Source organism: Anopheles arabiensis, chromosome 2 (genome assembly GCF_016920715.1).
Source record: "Anopheles arabiensis isolate DONGOLA chromosome 2, AaraD3, whole genome shotgun sequence".
In the NCBI taxonomy this organism is placed as follows: Eukaryota; Metazoa; Arthropoda; class Insecta; order Diptera; family Culicidae; genus Anopheles; species Anopheles arabiensis.
Genome location: NC_053517.1, coordinates 10273601 through 10296803, shown reverse-complemented (window position 1 = coordinate 10296803; position 23203 = coordinate 10273601). Strand labels below are relative to the sequence as shown.

Below are 23203 nucleotides of genomic sequence, written 5' to 3'. Positions count from 1 at the left end.
ACAGCCCACGTATTGTTGTACAAAAACATTTGTTTATTTGTATTTATGACACATAATATCATAAAGCAATATTTGTATGTTGATAAAATGAAAGAACCCACGGTTCACTCTGCATGAGAATCTTTCTTAATAGTTTTGTATATCATCTACTTAAAAATAGCAAAGAGAAGAAACGTTTAAGGACTCGATCGCAGGGATGCCGGTATCCATCCCAATCCCACCCTCCCCCCGCAAGCAAACACTTCCCTGCCGCCCGGATGATTTTGACCAAACAAAACAAAAAAATACGCTTACTGATAACAATACCTGTTGTTCGATTTGTTTTGTCGTCCCCTATTTGCGACACAGAATGTGGCGAATTCGAAGGGAGGAAAATTTAAATTAATTTGTAACGGTTCCGCGCTACACGGCGCTCACCGGGGACCGTGTGCATGCGCGCTTTTTGCTTTGCTTGCCGCCATTTACACCTATGTATGTAAACTCGATGTAAACCCCACCGTCTATGAATAATGTTAAGCTCATCTGGGCCCAAACCCTTGCTAAAAACGGTCGTAGATAGTGTTCTTCTCTTGCAATAACAAAAAAATAGAAGAGATTGTAGGTATATGTAATAGAAAGCCCGACGTGAGACGCCCCGAAACAATTGGGATGTGTCACTGTTGCGGGTTTTTTTTCCTTCTGCTTCTGTAAGTCGCATTCGTTCACCTAAGAACGTGTGTTCGTGTGCTGCTGCTGCTGAAGGAGTTAGCGCAAAACAGCGGACTAAATAAATTAAGTAACGAATCCGAGTAAGGTGGTGCGTGTTTGTTGTCCGCACTGTTGTCCACGGCTGCTGTTGCTCGGGTTCCTTTTGCACCACTTGGAACCGGCCCGCATCGAACGCTGTCGTCGTGGCCGGTCCCATTTTCCCATGAGCGTTTGTCGTTGCGTTCGCTCTCTACCACACCTCACACTTGTGCTCCGGGTTCATCGGCGAACCGACCGGGCAGTTAAAGTCCTTCGCAAACTCGTGCATGTTGCTCATCGGGCCGAGCACGCGGAACTGGCCGGGCGAGTGGACGCCCGTGGTAATGCGCATCTTCATCGTCTCCGGGCGGTAGACCGAGCACCAGGTTTGGGCGGCCGACAGCCAGAACATCTGCTCGGGGCTTAGGTTCAGCCCGGGCAGGCGCTGTTCCGGGCCATTCTTTTCGGTCCACCTGCGGTACGCGTAGTACGCCTCCTTGATGCCCCCGTTGTCGGCAATGTTTTCGCCCTGCGTGTTGATACCGTTCAGGTTGAGCTTCACGTTCGGCTCGGTGTAGTTGCCGTACTGTTCGATGATGCAGCGAGCCTTCTCGAGGTAGGCCGTCTTGGTGTCCGACTGCCACCAGTCGACGAGATTGCCGTTCTTGTCGAACTGTCGGCCCTGGTCGTCGAAGCCGTGCGTGATCTCGTGCCCGATGACGAACCCAATCGCACCGTAGTTCATGTACTTCGGGCGATCGTACGAGAAGAACTGGCCCTGCAGAATACCGGCCGGGAACTCTGTACAAAAAAATGAGAGAGTGAGAGATTACGATTAGTGGCCCGGTTCGGTGGGTCCTATTCACTCTTGTCCCGCTACTTACGAATGCTGTTCTCGATCGACGAGTAGAAAGCGTTCACGATCGCTGGTCTGGAGTGGGTGATCCAGTCGGTTTTGTTGACCGCAATGCGCAGCTTCTTGAACGCTTTCGTCGTGCCGAACTTGTTCATGTACAGGATCGTGTTCAGGTAGGTGCTGTCCGGCTGGAACTCAAGATCCTTGTAGTACTCGGCAATCTTCGCATCGTCCATCAGCTCGTCCGGATACCCGATGTGGGTGGCCATGGTGGAAACCTTCTCCAGCGCCGACACCCGCGTCACCTCATCCATCCAGTCGACCTTCTTCAGAATGTCCACAAACACGCTCTTGATGTCGTTGACCATATCCAGCGCGGCACGCTTCGAGTCCTCGCGGAAGTACTTGCGAATGTACAGCGCACCGACCGAAATTGGCAAGCTGCCGGAGGTGATATCCACACACTCCTTCCAACGCGGTTCCTGCTCCTGCTTGCCGCTCAATGCAGTGCTGTACTGCAGCTGCCGTTTGCGCAGCTTCTCCGTCAGGAAGAAGGACGAAAAGCCACTGATGCGCCACATGACGTAGTTAGCCATCACGCGCTTCGGTGTGTTCTGGAGTAGCGGTCCGAGCTGCTCCATGAACGTCGGCACGCTCACAATGATCACCTCCTCCTCGCCGATAACGATGCCCGTATCCTTCAGGATAGCGTTAAAGTACTCCAACCAATCGGTGTACGGATAGCGCTGCTGGAACTCCTTCACCGTCATCGGGTTGTAGAGGGCGGTAGCGTTACGACGCTTTTCGTTCGGCAGCGAAATGTTCGCCAGCGCCATCTCGAAGTTGAGCGAATCGAGCAGCTCCCGCTTGGCACGTTCCTCATCTGCGCCCAGGAGGACGGCCATGTCGACCATGTAGTTGTAGTAGGCGGAAACGATCGGGTTTTCCATGCCCTTTACCAGATACTCACGGCTAATGCCCAGGGAAGCTTGATCAGTCTGTAGGGGAAGGAAACGGCATAAACAAACGGAGACATTTAGAATCACAGAAATCGCTTGTGCTCGGCAGGTGTTGAATCATACATCAATAATACGACGAGTGGAGTTCTTCAGATCACTGCCGATGGAGAAATCGAAGAAGTAGTCCGTACTGTAGCCATTGTTGCGGAAATCTTTCACCGACTTAACCCACGACCAGGATGAGTCCAGATCCCAGCTGTCGCCCTTCAGCACGGGCCATCCGCCGAGCACTTCGTGAATGTCCAGCAGTGGCTTGATGCCCTTCTCCTCAATGCGGGCTGTGGAAGGCGATCAACATCAACAGTTAGTTGGCCAAGCAGTTTGCCAGTGTTGTTCCAATAGTCTCACTCACTCTTGTTCATGCACAGCTTGTACAGGTTCTTGGCCAGCTTGAACGGTGTCGCTTCACTGTCGGAGATCTCCTCGCTGACCAGCGAACGGAGCTGCTGCTGAAGCCGATCGCCAATCACGGAGAACGTGTTCACCGACACCTTCTCGTCCGGGATGACCGTCTCCTTGACGAACTTGCCGCAGGCATAGTTGTAGAAATCGTCGCACGGCTCCACCTCCTGGTCCATCTGCTCCAGCGCCTTGGAAGCTGCGTGGGAAGGAAGGAAGCGGGAGCAGTGTACTAATGAGCACCACGCGCACGGGAGCTCGTGAACCTCGTGCCACTATACTAACCAGAATGGATGCATCCTGGTGTGAGGCAGATGTTTTCCGCACTCTTTCCGGAGTCTACCACCGTGTTGGGGTGTTTGTTGAGCGCTTTGCCACGTCTACCGGCGGTCAAGGGTTGAGCTGACGATGAGCTACTTTCACCTGTGCACGAGAGAGAATAAGTAAATGTAATGTTTTTATATTTATTTTGAACAAACGATCGCATCACTATTTGTTGGTACAGAGGAGACACTCTCTTCATCTCTCTCTCTCTCTCTCGATGCCCCAATGGTTTGTTTGCATACTGTTTGCGACTGTTAAATGATCTTTTCGCCGGAAGTGCTAATGAGTGAGCGCCATACACGCACACAGGCGGCGCTCCCGGTGTACGATCACCAGCGCAAACAGCCATATCTATGGGTGTGCAACGGTGTTGCGGGTGTTGCGGCTGTGGACAATCAACCCGTAAACGCAAACGGTTTATGTGCGAACGAAACGATTAACCTCAAAACCTTAAAAAGGCCGCTGATGTGTCGCGGTATTGCTTTTGGCGCGCTGTTTCGGGAGTTGTGAATTGTGAAGATCCTTTGTGTTCGGGTGCCAAAAAAAAAAACCCCGTTAGCGTGACAATGTGCATATTTATTTTGCTGGAGAGAGGACATTTTGTAGCTCATTCTGAGTCATATTTTGAATGTTGTGGAATGCTGCGTAACGATAAGATCAGTTGAAGATCGGAACAAATTTCACCTGAGTGTATATAATACTTTGTATAGCGGAGTAACAAAAAGAGAGAGAGTTGATCTAAACCAGAATTTTAAAGCCTTTTAAATGAAGTTCATAAAAAGTTAACTCGTGCACTAAAATATTTAACTGCCTCTTTGGTTAAGCACCAACGATCACCGCAAATAGTAGGTTGTAAAAAAAAAGCTGTAATAGTTTGAAGTTAATGTTGAGAAGCAGCAGCACCACCCCCTATTCTTCATTTAACGATCATTTGTGATGAGCCATTGGCGTGATGTAGTGGTACTTACTCTGTATTCTGTCCGTCAGCACTACGGTGAGGAGCGAAATGATTAACGCCACCACGGCTACTCCGCACACGACGCTGATAAGCGTCAGTACCTTCTCCAGGGCAGTGCGGCGACGCCACCAGCTCGGATTTCTGGGGAAAAAGCAAGAGACGAGCGTAAGCAACATGGCTGCGACACGCGGGACACGGGAGCGTTTACTGCCCGCAGCTGTTCTTCTGGGGTGTCTTATCGCGGACGCGGACGGTGCCTAAAATACCGTCCGTCCGTCGGCGTCGCTGCTGGCAATTTGAATGGGAAGCGTAATTATGATACACCGGGCTGACCTTTGCTGATGTACTTACTACTCTGCACTACACATTACCCACCACACGACCACCGTTGTTTTGTGCCCGATCCGAGCTGAGATGGAGAAATGTGCGTGAGTGTGTGTGTTAGTTGCCCTTAGGAATGCCCAAGAGGTCGTGACAAAATGGAAAGTCTTCCGCATGTCCTCCACGCTTGTTTGGTTTGGTGGTGGAGGCCGGCACGCAGTCAGCATGCTTGGCAAGAATTTATGTTTCCCGTTTCACTACTGGCCACATTGCTGCCAGTAAAAATAGTTCCATCCTCACATCACATCACTTGCAAACAAAACACACACACACAACACCAGTGTCGGTTGTTTTTCGCTCTCTCCCACCTTCAACGGGAAGGTCAAAAACGTTTTGGAGATTGCGATTCTTTCGGCCCAGGGTCCCTAGCGGCTGGCCGGCTGGCGGAAAAAGTGTCAGCTCTTTTGCGTGCCTGTTGGTGGTGTCGTCGTGGTGCCCGTAATTTGTTTGACAACTCGGAAAAATAAACATTTCTGCCACCACCCATCCCCGGGTGCGAATTGTTGTCTCCCCACTGCGTACATCGCCCTTGCCCCATTTAGCGGGGTACTTCTCAGTGTCACACAAGGGATGGGGGTGGTGGCCCGCCTGTAGACGACCGAAACACCCGAAAGTCGTGTGTGGTTGGGAAGAGCAAATTTACTATCCATTCTTAATTTGTGTAGGCCGATTGTCGTCGTTCCAACCCCCCATTCCAGCACCTGTTGTGATAGGAGTAACGCAGAAACGCATGCTACCTACTTCCCTAAGAAATCCCCCCATGAATCGTGGTTTTGTTTTGTTTTTCTTTCAGAACAAATGAGATATGTGTGTGCGAAGAAGGGAGGAAGAAAGTCCATCTTCCACCCTAGGGAGAGCGTCTGTCACTTACTTGCCGCTGAACCGTTCATACACGATCGGGACATCGTCGGAGTCGAAAATAGAGTTGCGCGCACGGCGCAGTTCCTCGAGGACCATCATGAGTTAATAAGAGCTGCTGCTGCTGCCGCTACTATTTGTTTGCAATTTTGCTGGCGAACGGCTGACCAGCACGCAACCATGTGCCGGTGCTGCTTTTTTTTGGTATATCTTCTCCTGATCTTCCTACACTCCCGTGTGTCTGTGGGGCTGGTGGCCCACACAAAGCAAGAAACGCGATACAATTAGATGATAGAATGGCTAATGTTTCGAACATTGGGTCCGAAACACGAAACTCTTCTTGCTTGCGGGTGTTTGGTCAGATAAATAGATTTTTCGATAGCGAGCCAAACGTTTCGCGTGTGCTCTTCTCTCGACAGAACCGGCCGATATCCCTCGCCCAAGGTGGGGGAAAAAAGGTTACAAAACAACGAAACACGTAGCAAAACGGTAAGAATGCCCCCATTCAACGGCGCCCGGGAACTGGTTTTCGGTGTGCTGGGGGGGTAGAAAATAACATAAAATACGTAAAAGCCCATCCCCACATACACACACCTAGCAGGCCACAACCAGCCACGGGAATAACGGTCCTCCCGGAAGGTTCATGCACAGAACGAACAAGCGTGGAAGAAGCTGCTGACCCCGAAAGGCCCAACCACAGACGGAACGTTCTTGTGTGTGCCTGGCTGTGGGGTGCGCGCGCTGGCGGTGCTGCTTTGTGGCTTTCTTTGTGGCCTGTCGGTTTACGAAAATCCCCAAAATTCGCTCAATGTCATTTGGCAGGCAGGCGAACCTTTCTCCTTTCTCGTTTCATTGTTGCCTGATTGCATTTCTTGCACGTTTGACAGCAAAAGTGTGTTAATTTGGGGCTTTTTAGTTTCGAAAAAACGGCCAAGAATGACCCAGGCAATCTCACTGTGGGATGTCAGAATCCGTTATGTTGATGAGTGTGTGGTGGGGTGGCGCATGATGACGGGGGGGGGGGGGGGAGGGGAAAAGGTACTGGTGATCATAAACGACAGCCCGATCGTCCAAAATGGTCGATCGTACGACGGGTCACCGTTACGCTGGTATAGTATAGTAGGCGTACGTATTTATCGGACCCAGCCGGGCACCAATTTTGGATTCCCTATCAAAGATGTCATTAAAAGAAAAAAAGATCGTTTGCAAGTTCTTTAGGCTACAATTTACTTTTAATTGCTACAAAATCGTTTGACGGAAGCAAACCAAATAATTGCCCTCCCGTAGAAGGCGGAGCGGGGGAATAGCTCCTGGAAGGGGGCAGTATTGCGCAAATCCCCATGCGCCATGCGCTGATTGAACGTATAAACAAATCGCTTTAAAATAGCCCTTTTCCATCCCCGATCGCCATGCGACTCGAAGCTGCTCGGATATATACTCTACAAATGCTGTTCGCTGCTGTTGACGCGAGTTCGTCGCATATACACTCGTTCAAGTGGAGGGCGCGCAGGAACTCGTGCCACGATCGACAGCAGCACACTAAACCGCTGCTGCTGGTGTTGCCTGTTGCTCTGTTGCGCATGTATGTTGGGGAAATCATTAGCTCTCTCTCCAGTGTGTGTGTGTGTTTACACTATCGGGAGGAAGGGGGGGAGGAGGGGTGTGTACAATTTGCTTAACGATCGTTCATGCGTTAGTACTTGCAATGGGTCAAAAACAGAAAGAAAACACAAGCAAATAGGCAGCAAAAAATTGCAGCAGCAAATTACCAATAGGTTAAAAGAGCTAACAATCGTAACAATTTGGACGTCCAGAATGGATTCTACCACTAACATGTGCTTCTTTTTTGTTCGTTCATCAGTTATTACATTAAACTAATAAAAGATCAGCGTGCGATTGTGTAGTATTCAGGTCATTGCTTCTGGCTACGATTAGGCGTAATTTCGTGATTCCGGTTCTTGGGGTGCTGTCCACCGTGAAGCACACTTAGCCCACGATCAGGTTATTCAACCGTCAAATGGGTCCATTTTTTTAAAGCCATCCAGAGCATGCCAACATTGCCCAGTCGACTACAAAGCCGCATGTGAACCATTAATTTTTTTTAGATTACACAAAACAAAATAAAAAAAGAATCAAATTCCCCATGAAGCAACGTGCTTCCTCCACCCGGATTTATGCAATATTTTAATCACCGCACGAACCGCTTTCGATGCGATGCGATTATACTGTGGACTCGCACAGGTGCGGAGTGCGCGACCGACCAAACGCAGCGCGTCGTCGTCCCCCCGGTTTGGCTGGACTCGGGCGATCATATCTATTCGACTGGTTCCGCAAATGGTTACGCAAGCAACGCTGCGCATACCTTTCCCTTTCCCCTTTTCTGGTGAAAACTAATATTCGTCCCCCTCCCACATATATGATATGATGGTGACCGTCGACGAATGTTCGCGCCTTCGCGCTGTTGTGCGTACGATCACACACACGCAGGTATGGAAAATGGTTCGATTTCCGAGCGGAAAGCAACATGCAAAACTATTACGGCGGCCACCTGTAATGGACACACGAGCCGGGGAGGGAAAGTTTCTCTGCCTAGCAGTGCAGTGAGTGTCCACTTTCCCGTGTGTGTGTCCCGGTGTCCGTTTTGACGGATATTAACACGCGCTTCAAGGAAGTGTGTACCCTAACGATCACGTCAGTGCCACTCGCTGGTCAACTGCCATGCTTCAGCAAAAGGACGCATTTTATCTCCACCACGGTGCGGCGGTTTGGTACCGACAGCCGAGACACGATAGCCAACATCACATTACGTCAAGGGGGTCAACCATTTGCCATCGCTTCCACCTGCTTCCAAACCGACCGTGTGTGTGTTTGTGTGACGCATGCAATGGCTCGCTCTCTGTGCTGCCTGCTGCCGTCTAATGTTTAGTTTCCGATCAAACTGCTTCCGCCATTGTGTGTGCGCCTACGTATGTATGCCTATGTGTTTGTTGGCCGTGCAACGACAGATTGAAGGAAGAACCCCCCATGTGAAGCATTTTTACGATTATTGATAATTATTATTATGGTGTGCTCTCTGCCCGGCTCAATGACGGGGACGGCTCAAAGCGGCACAAAACCCTTGACCGGGAGACCGCCTTTTGGTGTTTGTGTCTGTGTCTTGGGAGTGAAAATCGCACCAGGGACGGCTGCCCTCCCCCCGTTCGCATTCGCTTCTTTGTAACCGGTCGAGATTTATTGTCGTTTGTAAATGCACTTTGCTAATTGAATGTGTTTTGCCTCGTTTGCCTCGTGTTTGGCTGTTGCCCTTTACCAGCCGCGGCAGCTCTGGCAGCGGACTTTGCGATGGATTGTTTTGCTGCCAAGAGTCTTCCAAGACGCACCAGCCTGTCACGGTGGCCAAGCAACGGCCAAGCTAAACGGTCACCCATTAGGAAGGTTGCAACCCGTGACGTCTTCACAGCCCCTATTGCTGCGTGAGTGTGAACACGGTCGCTACGTTGGCTGCAGGGTAGCTCTTGCCCTTGCGCCTGTAGGCCGCGGTACACGCTGGTAAAGGTTGTCACGCAGCACGGGCACACGTTGGACGTTAAGGTTATCGGTTGCAATTTGTACCGTTTGGTACAGTCGCGGACGTGCAGACCGCGGAACTTTGACGCTGTGTTGCCAACGTTGTTGCCCCATGCCGTCGCCGGTCCGACCGCGAATCGACCTTTGATGATTGAGCCAATGATTTATACAATAGAGAGCAACCAGGTTCACTTTCCCCAAGCACCAGGGAGGGAAGGGGGGGGGGTAGGAGGAGACCCCGAGCCGTGGCACGAATCGATGAGTTTGCAATGCAAACAGCGTACACCGTCGGTGGCTCCAAGGGATGGCCGTGACAGTACTACTGCAACGAATATCGCTATATTGACCGAAACGTGGGTGCACCAAACGGGGAGGGGAACAAAATGCTAAATGCTCACTTCAGCAGTCACACACACACACACAGAACTGATTGACTAATATCGCGCGGACACTTTGGACTTCAAGCTTCTTTGACGTCGACCGAACGTTCCGACCCTCGGGGACTACACTGCTGGTGGCGCATCAGATTTCGTACTGCAAAGATAGATGCACAACCCGAGCAAGGCTTTCAACACTTCCCTTCTCCTTCACTCGTGTGTGTGTGTGTGTGTGTTTGGCTAACTAACGTAGGTACGTACTCGAACCAGCGCGAGGCTCACACACAACACTGCCCTTAGAGATAGATAAGAACCACTCTGAGGGGGGGAGGAGGGCGGTTGGCCGTGCTCTAACGCTCAACTCCGACAAGATCTATTCCTTTGTAATGGCTTGCCGTCCTCGTGGTTCGTTGCCCATGCCTTACCTGCGCGATCTGCGTCACACATGGCAGCCGAGCAACGTATCGGGCAGCTGTTAAAGCAAAGCAAAAGTGGATTTAAGCGTGAACCACATTTCCTTGAACTTGATGCGTCTTGACGAGAGACCGTACCCGTAGTTGACAACTTATCACTGGCGGTGCATCGGAAAAGGGCACCGAGCGGGGGGGTGGGCACCGATATGGCTGGGCGGCTTACATGTGTGCACAAGATGCGGCTAGAGTTACAATCGTTTACTTAGTATAAACGCGACAATTAGGATGTTGTCGCGGCGTTGCCCTGTTCCGAGGCGTGCTATCACGTTTCCCATGTACCGGGGGGCGAACCGATGCATTGCGTCAACTGGAACGCATGGGCAAGTCGGTACGAATAGAGTCGTTTTTTTACAATGGATACACAACTGCTTAAGCATTCTGGGCATTGGTAGCATTGAACAGTATTGGTCGGCCGTACCCTGATTGATCATCTTGATGCAGAGCATTGAATCTTCCAAACGATGAGCTAATCGAACCTCGCACTTCCTCGACCGCAAACAGCGATAAAAAACAGTCAAGAGGAGGAGTACGTGCGCACAACACCTGAAGGACGATGTGGCACCCAATTGCTGCAGACGTCTGGCGTATATTGTGTGTCCGTGCGCTCAGGCCCATCTTCCTGCTGGCGTAACTAATTTCTCACAACGAAAACAGCAAAACAAAAAGCCTACAAAGAGCCAGAACCTAATCCCAAAACGTGCGGCGTGCTAATGGCGGGAACGCTTATTACCTCACACGGCTCCCGGGATAATCCCACTTTTTCGTGGGTCGCGTGGACTTCAAGAATGCGACCTTCGTAGCTTATAGCCTTGAAGCTTTACCTCCATAAGTCCGCGCGAACGTCTTCATGCATGTCTCGCCTCCGTTGTAATCCTCTGAGGGAATATTATTCTTTCCTCGCTAAATACGTCCTACGCGGTGCAACAGGTTGGTTAGGGCAGTCTGTTCAAGGCATCAAGGGTGCAATGTGTTCCCCTTTGCAAGTAACACCTTTGCCCGCACTCGGGTTTGTGATCATCCACCCCGACCCCCGAAGGTGTCTGCAGCAGAGCTGCGTAAAGCTGATAAACAATTACTGCCGGGTAGTTAAAACGACCTGTCGTTTGTGCCCTGTCCGTGCTAGAGGTTAAATAGAATTATGAAACAGCTTATACTGCCCCGCCGGACGAGGGAGGGGAGGCCTTGGAACAAGCCGGCGTGCGAGAGTCGCATCAAAAATGCAAACCCGAAGGATACTCAACAGCCCAAGTGGACGGGTGGGGGGCTGGTTGGCTGCCGCATACCGCTCCGTCCTTGCCCGGTTGGCCCCGTTTGCTTCGTTTCCCACTTCTGCAAACCTTCGGGGGGTTCGGCGGTTTATTATGCATTCCAGAGAGGACACACCACCACCGCTGTAGGTGTATTGTGTTTGGGCCGTACGTCCCTCGAGTGTGTCTCGCGCTCTTTCCTGCGTTTTGAGGTAAGCGCAGAGCGACTCATCGCGTGAACGCACCTCCGGCGGCAGAGCGCTAGGGAGCCGACCCTGCTGGTGTCAGACCATTTGGCCTGGGAGTGGTTCACCTCACCCGGCGAGGTGGCGCTTGTTAATGGATTTGTTTGTATCGTACACCTTTTTAACGATCCTAATCCATGCCGATCCGATCCGACGTTGCGTGTCCCAGTGGAATGTGCCGTAGCAGAGACGCAAGGAATTCGCTCAAGTGGTGGTGTTCGTGTTGTGTGTATGATAGGGATTTGATCTTGCATTGTGAATCGGGGCTGTTTTTGCTGGCTGGTGCATGGTTTGAAAAAGGGCCACAGCGACCCACATTATGGGCCGGCGTCATGCAAGTGCTCCCTTTTCGCGAGTCGTCGCCCCCCCTCCCAATGCTGGGTGTGCAATTTACAACCCTTGGAATGCATTCCACGCCGGGAGTAGTGAGCTCTTGTCACGCATACGCAGTTTGGGTGGGTAACGGCGTTGCTCCAGCGGTGAGTTCTTTGGAGGAGCTGTGCGAAAGAAACTCCGATCCGGAAAATTCAACCAAACCCAGGAACCCAGGATGCTTTTAAGAGCTACTTTCTATCAACGCGCTATCGCTTCGTGTTGGGGTTGGGTGTTAACCATTCAAATAGCAAACAGGGAAGAATGGTTTTTGCGCCACTCCTTGCTGGATTGAAGTAAGACATTAACAAAGAAACAGGGTGTAACTGTGTTGTGTTTTGGTGGGCGAACGCGAAATAGATAATGTAACTATATAAGAAGAAAAAAAGACCTCAGACCTCAAAATCTAGGTCGTAGCTGAGTGAGTTTTAGCAAAATCTACTTGCTACTTGCGACGCCACCGTTAGTCAGCGGCGTCGCTTTGTTTGCCCACACTGGGAACAGGTTTTTCCCGTCACTTTCTGACGCATTATTCCTCACTGTTTAAAAATCTTATTTTAACAGCCGCGTGCAGGTATGGAGGATGAGCTAGACGTACTTTAAACACATGCAATTCCATCGCTCTTTCTCATCATTCTACCCACCCCTGATTCACTTCCCTTCGACGCTTAGCGTTACGGTTGCTGGCAGTGTTTGCTCCACATCAATTCCACACCTTTTTTGTGTGTGCGCCGTGGGAGCATTTCTTTTTTCCTTCCCAGTTTGCCTTGGAATAGATTAATCATTTCCTCAATCAATCATCGAAAGGACCTACTTGTTACACACGCTCGTTCGGCGTTTTGCTGGCGGTGTTCCGCTTCCGGCACCAGTGACACATTCGAAGATGAAGTCTTTCCGATGGGACGCTGCGACATGGTGTACCAACGGCCACGAACGGCCAATTGACCAGATGCCAAACCCCCAGCAGAAGGGTTTTGGTAAATGGGGCTGCCGGTTGGGTCTTTGGACCAACTTTTGCCATCTTGTGAGCGGGAGAGCGAGCGCGCATCGAACCAATACTTAAATTCAATATTTATTATTTCCGCCATCCATCATCATCCGCGGTTGGTGGAAAAAGGTGAACGTTCCCGGATTGAACAGGACAAAAAGGGGGGGGTGCGAGAGAGGAAAATGGGAAATGTCGCAGCATCCGCTTCCGGAAAGAATGTACCGCAGATGACGAGAGATGTGTCTCCGAAATCTGCCCCGTCAGTTGAAAGGGGGTGGCCTGTGTTTTGGGTTGGTTGTTGCTGCTGCTTCTTGCTGTCGAAGAGTCCCCTTCCAATCGTTAGATTTTTCGCAGCAAAACACACACACACAGCAGCAGCAGCAGCAACCAGAGCTTTAACCTTCAACGTTGGGGGGGCAACGGATAAAAGCGGGTAATTCTATTCAGAAATGAAGTTTTACCTCAATCCATCCGTAGCATAAGCAGTGTTTCGCAACTCATCTCCCCTCTACCGCAAGTCGCGAATCGCAGTCGGTGTGCAAAAAAAAACGAAACAAAACAAAAAGGCCTAACGATTTCTAACGATCAATCTTGAAGCGAATCGTCGGACGGTCGGCACGCTTATTAAAAGTGTTGCTCTCCTGCTCCGTTTTGCTGCGTTTCGGTTGGCGGGGGACAGAGCGATGATTCAAAACCTTCAAAAATCTTCAGCTCCCCCAGCAAGAGAGAGAGAGAGAGAGAGAGGGAGCGAGGGAAGACACACACTCACACACAATAGAGCGAATATATGATCACATCAAGTTGCTTAATTGTCGTTCGACTTACGGTCGGCTAAAGATCTAATGCGGCTCGCCGCCACTTGCAAGCGCCAAATGGTCGGCGAAAATGGGATTTGAAATTGTTGCTCCATCATGACCGCCAAACTGTTGCGATTCTATTAAAACGCCGTGATCTCTCTTCTCTCTCTCTCTCTCTCTCTCTCTCTCTCTCAGCTCGAAGATGGTTTGGGTTTTAACGCTGGCAGGTACGGTGCATGGCGTTGGCACAGGTTCCGACACAACATCGCCCGGTCGAAGGTTTTGTTGGCGTTCAATTGATGATATGGTAATGATTAAGTGAGAAGAAAGACTGATACCACCAGCGGATGATCATGCTGATCATGATCGTAGAGGGTTGTTACGTGTTCGAGTTTGTGCACCAAGCAGTCGTACTTCCGCGCTCGGATGTGTCGCTTGGAAGAAGTGTAGTAACCACCACCAGCATGAGAATTGTAGTTCAATGTACGATAAACAGTAGTAACGGGTGGCCTGGCCGGGAGAGAAAGGTGTCGATGTGCTTGGGGTGATGATGGGGGCAGTAATGTGGCGTGAAGGCGTGCTTTTCTCACCACCTTTCTGCTGTAGCGTTTCCCCTTAAACTGTAATAGTACATCAACCCTTTCGGGAAACTTCACACACACACACGCCCCATTCAATTGCCCTGTTCCGGTGCAAGGAATCGTTGGAATTTTTGCGCTTTGGGAAAACGTGTGCCATTGTAAGCCCACGCGAAGTCATCAACCAACTCCGAATGCATTCGTAATTCCAGCGTAGTTTCACCGTGACATGATTTAATACACTAATTGCAACTGCATATCGCATCTTTGTTTTGTTTTTCCCTCCCAAACCAACACAGATGTTTCCCCTTCAAAAGCACAACACCATCAAACGTTTGTCTCTTAGGGGGATCGCGCCTCGTCTAAACTGTTTGATGAGTCCATTTCCCATGACTTCAATTTTGACTGCCAACAATGCCGGCGGGAAGGAAGGCAAGACTGACGATGCTTCCTTTTGGCACCTCTCCGTAAAGGTTACCGCCGTTCGATTGATAATAATATGGATGGAGATGTTTGCATCCCGTTCACGCGGTCGGTTTTGGGGGCCTCCATGCAGGCGTGAGAGTTGCATAATCACCAAAATGGTTGGTTAATTCCTTTGTTGAGCTTTTCATTTTTAAATAATGAAATCAAGAGTTGGGAATGCAAACCCGGACCACACACACACACGCGCACACAGGTCAGAAGGTTTTGGTTTTGTGAAAGCGATCGTGAGAAGTTTAATTTGGAAAGCTGGACACGTTTTCGTCCGTCCCTACCCAACGGAAGGTCAATTTTGACTATTTCTCAGTCAAAGCCTTAGTCTTAGGACTTAGGGAAAGCCGTAGTCACTGTTTCGGTTGCTTTATCAGAAAGCCAATTTTGATTAATTTTGTACAAACGGTGCACAAAACGATTGTGTAGCAAACTCTGTTTTAGGTCGATCACTTGTAGCTCACAGCTCGGGGAAACCCTCGAAGCATAGAAACCGGTCGTTACCTACACGCACCACATTGCACATTTTCCAGCCTTCGTTCGTTCCTCTCGCACTTTGAATTAGAAGACGTTGGCAATCTAACTTTGTTGTGGGCGCATGTGTTCCTCTTTTTGGTTTGGTCGATCATAAAAGCATGGATCGATCAAAACACGCGCTGCCAACAGTTCAGTCTTCCGTTTGAAGATCACATCACCTGCTTAGTGTGGTGTGCACTGGAGATGGCTGCAGAGAGAAACTGGTTCATCACACTTTGCCCTTATAGGTCCGCACATGGCGAGTTGTTGCGCGACAAGTGTTTGAAGCCGGTCGTTGCCGCGAGCGCACTATGAAAACAGGCGCTGTAGAGGCTGCCGGTGGTTGTGCCGTCACTTCGTTTGAGAAATGATTAGCGCATGGACGCCGATGGGACGACGGGGATCCATCGCCAACAGGTAGCAGAATTCAGAATAATATTATCACGCGTGATTTATGTAGATTGCTTGCACAAATAGAATGCCTCGTGAGGCCCCGCAGCGGGGATATACTACAAAAAAATGAAAAAAACCCTTACTTTTCTGTTTGGATCAAAACGTTACACTCACACACAAAGATGAGCAGAGATAAACGCTTATAAAAGCACTGGCTCCGATGTTGAAGAGAACAGCTTCTTGGGTAGTTGAGATAAGTTGAGTGGTATCTGTACACCCTTGTAAAGCAGTGTTTGCGAAACGATGCTGCTGTGTCTAGCAAACCAGTTCAGCTGATGGGGACAGTTCGGTCATTGCGGGACGATGACTCATGGCAGTGTGATCATTCCTTGAATCTAATTAAAACCGACGTCTCTGACGCTGTTGTTTGTTGCTTAAAGTTTGCAAAAATAAGTTCCTTTGTGTACCAATCCTAGCGACTCTATCACTCCGCACCATCTGAGGTGTCATGGAAATGTCAAAAAAGAAGATGGATTTGTGATCATCTCTCCTCTTTAACACCTGGGGATCGGCTGTTAGGATGATCGTGGCCAGATTGCAGTTCTCCAAACCAACGCACAGCTGCCTGGTTTACACAACAAAAGCTCTTCACGGCGGACGAAAAGGCTGTACTCGGCATGGTATGCCGCCCCGAGCGGCCGGTTAGGCTCAATTTGAGATGTTCCATGTTTTGTTGTGTTCCCTTCCTTCAAAGGTTAAAAAACCGGTTGCTTGAGGGCGGCCCAACCGACCGCGCCGTATGACCGCGCAGAGGGCATACCACTGACCAAAATGGAATGAAAATACCACTCATAGCACCTTGGTTTTGTGTTGTTTTGGGCAATGTGTGAGAAAAGACTGCGGTGATTTACAAAACCCGATCTTCTCCCCCAAACCCGCAAGCTATTGCCTCATCGAATTTCGATTCCAATTTCTCCTGGCCTTCGCGTGCCCTTGTGGTCCTCTCGAGCACGGTTCGGGGGATGAGTTTCGCGTACAGTTCTAATCAAAATGCTGTCAGGCGGCTTCTCAGCTGCTGCCGATGCTACACACACGAGATGGAATAGACGGGAGGTGTGAAAATATAACGAAACTCTTTCCCTTTGTTTCGGTTTGCGGTTGATCGATCATCGAAATGTGCAAAAGTAAGCAGAAAATGCTTTAAAATGGACAGGGTACATCACACACTGTTGATTTCTATTTGATGACACCTGGTAAAAAAGCCTTCCTTTTTTCACCCTCGCTTTTCACGCCAATAAATGGCCGGAACCATTTCTCCAGCTTCCAGCCCCAAAAAGTGGCATGGAGGTGGCAACGAGCCCACCGGAACTACCTGCCAGAGCACTCTGAGCCGGCGACATTCGAACCACAAACCACATGGTGAAATAAAATCGTGTCACTGCTACTACGAGCACGAACGAACCAGCCAGTGAAAGCTTTTCCTCCGCTTTTTACTCTCTACCCCCCGTTCGGCGGCGTGCGGTGGCGGCTTGGATGTTTCATAATAACCCCGACCCTCCTCCTATTCAATACATCATCACCGTGGAGCCGTAATTTGCACCGAATTGCAAAGGTGTGTGTGCCCCCCCCCCGCCGATCCCTGCTGTCGATCGTGTGTCTGTTTGATTTGTACACTTTTATCATTCCACTCACATGTCTTCAGAAGCCCCCCGCGTGAAGCGCTGGGAGGGAAGGGAAAAAGGGAAGGTACCGAAAAGGTGTTTGTTGCCACCGGTGGCATTACTTTCACTGCCGACGGTTAAACGGCGTTTCGGAAGTTGAGCACCACCACGATGGGCGTCTGTTCCGGGCGGAACACCCCCGTCAAAACTATCGCTTCCGCCGGACTGTTGCAATGCTTATGCTCTGGCATCGAGTGTGTGTGTTTGCTTTGGTGCAGTTTGTGATTGTTATGCGCGCTTGGGTGACTTGGGTGCTTTTTTTTTTTTGTGGGCAGGACATTGCAAAAGAATGCACAAACATAACGCTGCTTTGAAGCCTTATGTGTTGAGGGGGGAAGACGTTTGGATAACCCACTAAAGAATACCGGCCAGTGGCCGGTTTGCATTCGATTAGCATACTTTAGACGCGCTGCACTCTCTTTCTAGGGCGACTAAGCACACACACACAGACACGTACATACACGGACACCTGTGTGGGGACACCTTTCACGCGGTGCATAATCAGCGATCAGCGAAAGACAATTTTTTTTGAAGCGAACAATGACGAAAAACTCCCCGAAGAACTGGTGGCTGCTATTGGCTAGATTGGAGGGATGTTGTTAAGAATATGTTCTACTAAGGGGGGGCTACCTACTTGATAACCGTCTGCATCGTGGTGCTGGTCATTTGGGCTCTGGGATGTGGTGTGTTTGATTCTGTCCGTCTTAGCTACGGTTCCACCGATCGGCACACGATCTTCTCACACACTTGTTCGTCAACACTAGCGGTCGATCGCACCACTGTGCCCACTTGGCGCTGCTCTTTATATAGCCGAAAGTGGCCACGTTTTGCACCACCAACACGCCTGATAATGTCACCAGCACCGTTTTCCCCGCGGGAGATCTTTAGCCGCCCTTTTATCACACTCCTCCGTCCTTATGGCACGCAGCGCTGTTGGAGGTTGTCCCTCGGCAGGTGGCTCAACAGATTAGCCGTTCGGTGTTAATGCTATGCGCTGTGCCAAACCGGCCACCAACGAAAAGCTCTCACCCGCTACTCCTCACTCTCGCAGCGGTTCGGGGCTCGTGAATTTCTTGGCGGTACGCACACGCAACGCTATATGACCGGGCAGCACCACTTGCACGCGGTAAGAATATGAAAAAATAAAATAAAGTCTCACATGCACATAGACACACAAATGCGCACACGCAACACAGTGAAAGAAGCAGACGGCCGTGTCTGCTGCTGCACAAACGGGGCCACGGAAGGTACGAAAGCACGACCGGTTCGCGAGGTCGCACTGCTACGGAGGAACTAAAACGGTTCGTTGGCCAGTGGCGTGCATTTATAGCATCGCGTGGAGTTCGCGCAGTGCCACCCCGCTCGCCCCCGGACGTGTACATCCCACCGCCATGCTCACTCTCTTCTGTTTCTCTCTCTCTCTCACACACCTTTGGGGACCGCGTTCCGGTGTTGGGGATGGCCCCAGTCGCGGTGCGTTTTTGTTTTGTTTGGGGTGGTTTTGCTCTCTCCGTGCTGGTGCTGGTTTTGGTTGCTTGATGTACCTTTCTCTCTCTCTTTCGCTCTCTTTCTCTCTGGATGCTCTCTCTGGAAGATTGTTAACTCTCGCTGATTGCGTGTACGTTCGGGAATGGAGTCTGTACATGATCATGATCCCGCGCCGCCGTTGCGAAGATGATCTTCAAAGCTCTTTGGAACGATCAGCACAGTTAGAGAGACGGATACGAATCCTTTTCCTGCGGTTTGCTCGGATGATTGTGCGTTGTAAGATCATGTAATACGCAGCAATTGGCATGTGGAAATGTTGTAAGCTAGACATAACATTAAGAATTCTCTAAGAATTATAACAAAAACAGAGCAACGAAACGACATAAAGAAAGGAAAAGAAAGGCCACCACTTGCTGGTAGATAGCGGCGTACCAACAAGTTGACCGTTTTATTTGCTGGACCGATCTGGTTCGATCTAGACTCGTCGACCAGTTCGTCCTGTCAGCGATCAGTCCCATTAGCGGTGGAACGAGTTTTCGCGCTGTACCAGAAGTGGGTTTGTTTGTTTGTTTTTTTTTTTTGCATCTCTCCCATCTGCATATATTGTTCGATAAATTATTGTTTCATGATCAGCTGATAATTTCGCTAACGGAATTATAGTGAATCCCCGTTAGCCTTTCTCCCTCCGGCGTGTCTGGCTGTGTGCGAAAGGACAATCTGCGACAATCTGTGTGTGTGTGTATGTGGGACGTGTCGTCGGGTGGTTGCGGAATAGTTCGCGGGATAATTTCCCCCCCGGCCAACCGGTCACCAGGGTTCTTGTGAGCGTAATTATCAATGAAATAATTGGTGCACCGGCACCGTACATCGCTAATAGCTGCGAGTGCGGTCGCCTCGCTGCTAATGAGTAACTGTTGACCTATTCGGGAACTGGAAATGGTTCTGCTGGACCTTTTGCCGGTAGCGATACCCCGTACCCATCATCGTCCACCACCGCTGAGTGACCGATCAAACGCGCTAAACTGTTTGCTATTGTTTATTGGTGAATGAATGTGTGTGCGCGTGTGTTTGGTTGTTCGTTGTTGGCGAAGGATGTGCAAAGGGTGTGAGGTATTTTAAACATCTTTCGTTAAATTGTATGATTGAACTAATGATTGAAGGTAATTGATGTGATATTTACACATTCGCGTCATAGTACACTGTGGTCCCGATATCGTTGAACGATGTAACTTATGTAACTGCGTTTGCAATATTTGAATAAAGCTTCTTAATTCTTTAGACATATTTGTATGCCTTTGAAGAAGTATACCTAAATGTTTGATTAAAAAAAAACAACTAAAAATAAAAACAGAAATTTACCTCGTAATGGATGATTTGCTTATAACAGCAGCGTATACCAGTTTTAGTAGAACAGAGCAGGTCGTACAAAAGCATTGTATGCAAGTTTTCAACATCGTGGACGGTGCGGTATACAATGTGCGTGAAGGAATATGGGAAATCGGCAGCTATTTGAAAATCCAGATATTTTATCAATTTTACCACCAATGTTTAGCTGTACGTTTATCAAAGAGAACATATGCATCCATGGACTCTTGTACGAGCTGTAATATATTAATTTTATTATAAGGATATAATATTTTACGTTTATTTATTTGTTTAATTAATAATTACGGCCCGGCCCTATTGTCGACTTATGTCGAAGTGTATCTCCGAAGGAGTTTCTTCGAGCGGTACAGCCTTATCCCGGGCTTAATCGGTTATTAGCTGTCCTTGACGATTCTCAGTGTTGTGAGTTATCGGAGCTTCCTACGGTCGTAGAGTATGGTCGTCTTCGTTCGTCGTTCTTGTTCTGCTGTTGCTGTTGCCTTTTGCTGCTTCTTTTTGCAGAGAAAGTCCGTTCGATCGTCTGGATCCTCTATCCCAAAAACATCGTTCGAGGCAATGTCTTCTGCCTCAAGTTCAGCTGTACGTGTCATACGAACATTTAGATACGTGAGCAAAATTTTTTAGTGTAATGCAAAAATCCTTGACCGTGCTGGTATATTCATTTACAAGAATTGGTCTCTCATAGAGTTCACTCCTTTAATTTCCGATGATACCGTTTTGACCAGGCATCCATGCTGAAGAGATCCTGAACGCCTTGTAGAAGATCCCAGCATATTCTACGTTTCTTGAGATTAAATTTCTAATTTAATACTTTTTTTGAATCATTTTTATCGATCACGTTATGATTATAATGCAATATTTAGTGTCATAGCATTGATATTTATTAGTGAATGGTAGCCATTCACGAAAACAGTGACCCCTTGGTCACGTGTGCACTATTGCTGCACCAACGGTATTTCGACCAACAATTCAAATACTGAGCAACTGAGCAATGCGCATGACAGGTGCTGTCAAAGCTCCACCGTGTAGCGAGCAGTGTGGCCAGATTTTTTGGCGGTTTTCGGTAGGCGTATCAAAATTTTATCGGTAGTTTTCGGTAGGTTAAAACTCAAAACTCGCTCGAAAGGTCAATAACCGTCGCAAAACGTCAAAAACGACCGTCGCCAGCGCCTCGAAATCGTTGTGAGTTTCGCGGCAGTACTTGTGACGTCGGTTTTGACGTTTTGCGACGGTTTTGCGACGGTGGCCGCCAAAAAGCTCGCCTGACCTACGGACCAGTGTGGCCAGATTATATTGGCAGATTTCGGCAGGAGCACTGTTGAGAACGCAACCATTTATGTTCAATCAATTATTTTAACGATCAATTTCTTTTTACCCTACTAGCATACCCAAGTGCCACAAATCCACTAAACGGCCACTAAACGGCTTCTAAACGACTCAAGCACTTTACCTAAACGGAATATAGAAAGACTTCGTTTAGCAGACGGCAAACGACTCATGCATTCTAAAAATAGCAAAAAAGCTGGTGGCGCCATCTGTTTGTGGGATACCCAACCAGTTGAGTTTCCTCGCTTGGAGGAGAGCTTTCTCATTTCCTCTGTACTGTTGTATGGTTTCGCATTGAAGTTATGCATCGCTAGAACTAGAACGGCGACATGATTGTTTAAATACTAAACTCTAATGAAAACCACCAGCACTGTAGCAAGTGAGATTTGAGTAATGGTCGTTGGTGTTGATACCCACGTATCTGACCACACGACCATTCATATAGATTTTTGCTCGGAAAGTTAGAAGGCTATATAGGTCATGATAAGCTGAAACTTGTCGAAACTCATTGCAAGAAAAGGATAGCAATATAATAATCAGTTTTAATACGCCATCTATTGATCAAACCAATGAAGCTGCGGAGCTTTCATTTTTTTTCTATGGATATTCAATTTTCCAGTCGTTTAAGCTTAATCTGTGGCGCTTGGGTAGAGAATGAAAAAGTGTGCGTCTTTTATAAATAATGTGTGAGGTTTGAAGTAAGATGGTGTGAAGCTATGAATTGAAATGTGCGTTTAATTTGCAATAAAAGTGATAAAATATTTATAAACCAAGTTTGATGTGTTAAAGTTTTTCTTTTGATTCGGGTGCACCAAGTCCGTGTAAAGGGAAGCGCACAGCGCGCTAAGAAAGAAACGAGCGGGAGGGGGTTTCAGTCCAGCGCAGTGCAACTCGCTGGAATCAAGTGGGGTGCCCATTCAGCGCAGCACAAGCCGAAAGAAACGGAAAGGAAGGGGTATAAGGAAAATACAATGAAACAGCGCGAGCGAGCGTTCTTTTCAGTGAGAGCGCCTCGTGCATTTTAAAGGCATCCAATAGAGCGCATTCTTTCCGTGGTAGCGCTCCATCCGCCATTTTTAATTTTTAGCCCAAAACAACGGACTTCGGATCCGATCTTGGGCCGGAACCCCACCGTGTGTTTCTACTTACCCCTCGCCTGAAAATTTCATTCTCTTTGTCTGTCGGGTAAGCTTTAACCGCCGACAGCGAGATTCAAATTCAAATTTAAATGATTTTATTTGACGAGCAATTCTCGGAATCCACGCAACTGACATTTTCTACTTATTATGAACATTACATTTTAACGGATAAAAATAAAAAGTGCCAGGCAAACAACCGTGCATCAGCGCGATAAGTAACCGTCCAAATAGACATACAGCGACAACGTCAATTTTGCAATCAGAGCTACTCGTCTCGCGCGACATTTTTGCTTCATCCGAAATAATCGAATTATCTACTTTGTTTACAAGCCAGATTAATACTAAACGCAAAAAAATAGATTTGAATACGTTTTAACCTATTTTTGTGTGTTTTCAAATAAAAAACAAGTTGGTTGACTGAGTCAAATGAGCTACTTTGATCTACACCGAGTGAAATTTTGAGCTATTTTTCGTCGCGCGCGACGTTGTCGCTCTATGTCTATTTGGACGGTAACAAATGAGGTTAGTAATCCTTGAAACAGCATCCCAAGCGCCACAGATTAAGCTTAAACGACTGAAAAATCAAATATCTGTG

The 23203-nt window shown here is 48.7% G+C and overlaps 1 protein-coding gene across 3 annotated transcripts; it reads right to left on the bottom strand.

Moving 5' to 3' along the window:
* Positions 1-10: 10 nt before the first annotated feature.
* LOC120898807 (neprilysin-2) lies at positions 11-18562 on the bottom strand. Of its 3 annotated transcripts, none has more exons than XM_040305171.1 (8): positions 9487-9620; positions 5535-5770; positions 4293-4423; positions 3286-3423; positions 2954-3199; positions 2665-2879; positions 1611-2580; positions 11-1527 (listed from the first exon to the last, which is right to left on the bottom strand). In XM_040305171.1, the coding sequence occupies exons 2-8, from the start codon at positions 5621-5623 to the stop codon at positions 938-940; spliced, it is 2379 nt and encodes a 792-aa protein (XP_040161105.1). In that variant the 5' UTR covers positions 5624-5770; positions 9487-9620; the 3' UTR covers positions 11-937. The 3 variants fall into 3 exon arrangements, with proteins under 3 accessions (XP_040161105.1, XP_040161114.1, XP_040161122.1); XM_040305180.1 differs by having other exon boundaries at positions 5535-6058; positions 9487-9616; XM_040305188.1 differs by lacking the exons at positions 5535-5770; positions 9487-9620 and adding an exon at positions 17904-18562.
* Between the last annotated feature and the right edge of the window lie 4641 nt (positions 18563-23203).

Excerpts from the sequence above, each read along its gene's own strand:
- LOC120898807 (XM_040305171.1), bottom strand. The coding sequence starts at position 5,623 with ATGATGGTCCTCGAGGAACTGCGCCGTGCGCGCAACTCTATTTTCGAC. Across the intron at positions 4,424-5,534 it reads TATGAACGGTTCAGCGGCAA|AAATCCGAGCTGGTGGCGTC; the intron begins GTAAGTGACAGA and ends CTTTTTCCCCAG. Across the intron at positions 3,200-3,285 it reads ACCAGGATGCATCCATTCTG|CTTCCAAGGCGCTGGAGCAG; the intron begins GTTAGTATAGTG and ends CTTCCCACGCAG.